Raw genomic sequence first — 5,001 nt, 5'->3', positions numbered from 1 at the left:
TAAAGGTTACGATGGGATTTTGCTAGGGCACAACCCGCCGGACGTGCTTTTTGTCCGTACGTTTTTTTGGGAGGCCACGTCCGCCACGTATTTTTTGAAAACGTAGGGAACGACTGGCAATAGCAGGGAGGGAGTACGTCAAGACGGCAAAACAAAGTTTTGCCTGCACGTAAAGTTCTACGGCGTGTCTGCGTGCTCCCAGGTCCGTCGGATTCCCTATGAGTTCGTACGGAGGCAGTACTTACCACCTACGGATGCAAAAAGATTGCCCACGTTTTGGCACGTAGACAGCACGTATTTGCGTACGGCGGGCTGTGCCCTTAAGCTATGGGCATAAGCCACCGTACGTGCAATTTGTCCGTACGTTTATTTAGTAGGCCAAGTCCGCCACGTATTTTTGAAAACGTTCAGGCTGTACAGGGCAGGCGCGTCGCCCGTACTGGCGCGTAAGGGGGGGGGGGGGGAATCCACAGCCCGATGGCACACACAAAGAGTTTTTTGCTCTGCCAGCACGTAAAGTTCTACGGCGGCTCTGCGGACTCCAAAATCCTTCGGATTCCCTACCAGTTCGTACGGAGGCGGTACTTACCCAGTTAAGGATCCCCTAAAGATTTGTCCCCTTTTCGTCACTTAGACAGCACGTATTTGCCAGTACTGGGGGTTGTGCCCTTAGCTAAAGACGTGGTCGCGGCTTACGGATCGCCTACTAGTATTCATCATGTGAATGTCAATTTCTGTAGCCCTCAAAAGAGGCTAATATCTGGAAAGGCCGACATTTGCTTGAGAGCAAATACAGCATATTTCAGCCATATCCCTCCCCATGCAACAATTAGACTGTTCCAAAATCAACCATTTGAAAAATCACTTACTAATGACGGCTTAACCCAATAATGGACCTTTCAAAATCCCTTTGTGCAAGAATTGACTCCAGTGCACCCAATGTGAATTTGCACAATAGACCAGCCCAGAAATACTCCAACAGAAAAAATGGCCTTTGAAATAAGAAACCATTCCAAAATTGAATTTAGCAAAAAAGGCTCCCCGTGCATGAAAAGGTATATAGACCAGTCTAAAAACACCGACTAAATCCGCTAAAATGGAATTTTGAATCATCACCCGTCCGAGACTGAATTTGAAAAAAAAAACCCTTCTGTGTGCAAGAATGGACTCTTCATGTGATACCCATATGTAAAGTAAATCAGTCCAAAATGCATCCGCTAAAAAGGACTTTGACATAGCCATCAAAGTCCAAAAATTGATTTGAAAAAAATGGCCCCTCCTCTCAAAAATGGACTCTTCCAGCACACCCCTTGTCAAATTGCAAATTAGACCAGTCCAAAAATAACCCCACTGAAAGACTTTGACATACTAGTAGACACCAAAGCCCAATAATAAATGCTAAAAAATGCCGCCTCCATGCTCGAATGGACTCTTCCAGCACAACCCATGTAAAATTGCAAATTAGACCAGTCCAAAAATAAACCCACTGAAAGACTTAGTTCTAAGCACACACTATATCTAACAGTATTGGGTTTTCTAGCGTTAGAAACAGGATACATGTAGAAAACATCACATGAAGTACCAGTCTGACCAAGAGTTGGATCAGCCGGAGGATGAGCCGACCCGCAGGAGAGCTGGGACCGAGGGTGAAGCGGTCACACACACATACACCTTGTTTACTCATTTGACATAAATGGGGCATCCACGTTAAGCTAATGCTAAGGGCACAACCCGCCATACGTGCACATACGTTCTGTCCCCGTGCCAAAACGAGGGCAATCTTTTGGGAACCGTAAGTGGTAAGTAGCGCCTCCGTACGAACTCGTAGGGAATCCGACGGATTTTGGAGCACGCAGACACGCCGTAGAACTCTGCGTGCAGGCAAAACTTTGTGTGCCATGCATCGGGCTGTGGATTCGCCCCCCGTGCGTGCCAGTACTGGCGACGCGCCTGCCCTGTACAGCCAGAACGTTTTTAGAAATACGTGGCGGACATGGCCTCCAAAGTAACGTACGGAGAAATTGCACGTAGGCGGATTGTACCCTTAGCTTTAAACCGATGGTCAACAACAACAAAAAAAAAACGCAGACTTCAGTTGCTTGAGTAACTAATTTTTGGCGTAACTTATTACCTGGATGTCTAACCTACATCGACGCAGACTGCACCTGTGGAGGGTACTAAATGTTCCTGACATTATAGACTTGACACTAGGTTTCTGTTGCTTTATACGGCCAACATTAGAATTCGCATGCCCTGTTTGGCACCCTGGTTTCACTAATGCTCAATCTAGAGCGATAGAAAATATAATACTACAAATATGTAGTATTTTTGTATACATCCATGTCGTGTTTTTGTAGATCTTGGTCCGAACTTTGTTAGCAACAGCATGCATATCATACCATATGGCTTTGAATCAATTGTCAAACCTACCTCTATGCAAAAACAAAAAAAGGTATTTCTTGTTGACCTCGACGACTTTATAAAAATTGCTGCCGCCAAGCGGTATTAGTCTCCATTGCAGGAATCCCAGTTCTGAATACCGGATAAATCAATGGAAATGCAACTGCTAGGTATAGGAAAAGTTTTACTTTCTTACCTGGTAGACCTACATGAACTCAACACCAAAGCGATAGCACCGAAAGTTAGCATCTATACGTGTATACATCAAGGACGTAATATTAGATATAACGTCCATGTATACATATATTTACAAACTTCAATGTTTGTCATGTTTAGCTTGTGTGTGTATCTTTTTTGCTTTTACATGGCTTTTGATCGTGAATAATACTGCATTTCAGTTAATGATGGAATCTACTGTATGATTTGTGTGGCAAGGAAGAATAATAAACAATTCATTTATCCATATATTCAATCACTTAACTTCAAATACATACACATTTACACAATGGCACACACTGACACGCACACGCATGCACACATAGACACACACACACACGCGCGCGCGCGCGCGCAGACACACACTCACGTAGACAGACACACACACACACGCACGCACACACACACACGTACACAACAAACACACTCAATCCAGCTTCTCTATTCAGTGAAAAAAAAGGAGAAATATCCTATCCATGTAGCTTGCTACGAAGATAAAAATATTCAACCCGACTGATGGCCCCATGGGTAATTAAGTAATGGACTCTTCACCCAATTACTTTGCTACATGAGCCAGCTAGTTCCTCACTCTTATCGCGCGGCATACGAGCCCTATTTCGGAACTCAATTTCGGTCTAAAATATCACTCGGTGGCACCCTTCTCTTCCGGCTGCTGTTACAGCCTGTCTGGCTGCTGTTACAGCCAGCGAGGAAACGAATGTACCGGCGGGCACACATCGGTCGGGACGCCGGGATATTCCCTCTTCTTCCCGACAAGACTTAAGAGGAGAAAAAACGGACTTTGCGTGATTTAATGGGACAAGAGTGGATCGTAGAGAAAATGATGTGACCACAGACATGGAGGATTCTAACGTCGCACTTAGAGTGATTTATAATTAGTGGAGAAAAATCACAATTGGGATGTAGTTGTGAAGTTTCAGAATGCTATCGTTTTAGCTTGCAACTTTGAAGAACCGGTCATGTTTCGACCACCACTAGCTCTGCGAATAGGTATCGGAAGGCGACGCCAATCCTTCTTCTTCCACCACCTTCCACCTCCCTAACCTAAGTCAAGCGCTCTTTCTTACAGCCTTTCAAAAGGACAAAAGGTCTAGCCGGGAATCGAACTCGTGACCCCTTGGTTGATCTCGCGACATGCTAGCCTACCCACTCAGCTGTTCGAAACCAGAAAAATTTCTACGCTGATGTTAAAACATGACGTTCTTCGCGACTCCCGGTGTGGTCATCTCCATCATGGTGGGATGCCTAATTGCCTTCGGGTTCCTCTTCCTGTGCGCGTACTCCGTCCACCGGGTGTTCTGCGTGCGGCCGGCGGCGCTGGTGGCAGTTGGGCCCGAGGATGAGAGCGACGACACGCCGGACGACGAGCTCTGTGAGATCACCATCACAGTGGACGAGGAGAACGAAGGAAGAGACAAGTCATGTCAGGTTGGCATTTTTTTTATATATCGAATGAGTGAATGAATGAGTGGATGGATAAATAACAAGAAAGATACTAGTTATAACATTTGGCAGGAAATGTATAACTCTCGCGAGAACTAGGTCAATCTGTGAGCAAGATGGACTGATAGTCATCGAACATTTGGAGGTACGTGTGTTTACCTAACGCAGTCAGTGAGTGATGAAATTCTATTAACAGGAAATATATAATGCTAACCTTCAAATGGCCTAGCTTATAGCTTAAGCAATGTCTTTTTTTACTCAAGAACATTCAGATGTACTAGTATTTCGATGCGCTCTGTCCTGCCACTTGCAACATAACGTAATTAATTGAACATCATGGCATCTGCTATTTCACAGTACCAGTTGCCATGGTGACAGTTGTCTGGTCCGGGTCAATGACCTTCCTTGCTTGGAGCGGGAAAAGGAAAAGAGGAAGAAACAGATTATTTTCCCAAGAATTCACCTTTTGGGTTCATTTTTTAGATCCATCCCTGTACTCGCTTGAAGGAGATACCAGAATTAACGTTAGTTAAGTATTTTCATGGTCAGAACGGGTAACACTGATATGATAATGTGACATATGACGTCAAACAATTATGAACATGCGAAAAGAAACGCTTGGTAAAAAAACGTTGAATTCTCAGAAGGCTAAACAAATTATGTGGACACAGAGTACGGTATACCGAACATTAGATTCTGCATTTTCGTTCTTTTTCTTCTTTGACTTTTGAATGGACTTTGCAGGTTTTTCTTGCAAATTACAGTATGATCGAAAATGTACGAACGGGCTCGCGGATGTCATCTTCAACATGGCTTATTGGACTTTATTCAATGTACTTATTGCAATACGTCGATGTAGGTTAGACATCCAGGTAATAAGATACGCCAAAAATAGTTACTCAAGCAACTGGATATGGCTAA

General features: G+C 44.3%; 1 protein-coding gene across 1 annotated transcript in view; it reads left to right on the top strand.

Annotated features, from left to right (window-relative positions):
- The first annotated feature begins 3,311 nt into the window (after window positions 1-3,311).
- Window positions 3,312-5,001, top strand: part of LOC118419732 — a 4,193-nt gene continuing 2,503 nt past the window's right edge. Inside the window, exon 1 of the mRNA XM_035826271.1 lies at window positions 3,312-4,065. Coding sequence (XP_035682164.1) covers window positions 3,832-4,065 — 234 coding nt within the window. The 5' untranslated portion in view covers window positions 3,312-3,831. The remainder of the gene's footprint in view (window positions 4,066-5,001) is intronic.

This window comes from Branchiostoma floridae, chromosome 7 (genome assembly GCF_000003815.2).
Source record: "Branchiostoma floridae strain S238N-H82 chromosome 7, Bfl_VNyyK, whole genome shotgun sequence".
Taxonomy (NCBI): domain Eukaryota; kingdom Metazoa; phylum Chordata; class Leptocardii; order Amphioxiformes; family Branchiostomatidae; genus Branchiostoma; species Branchiostoma floridae.
Note: the sequence above shows the minus strand (reverse complement) of the source record. Positions and strands in the feature narration are given on the sequence as shown.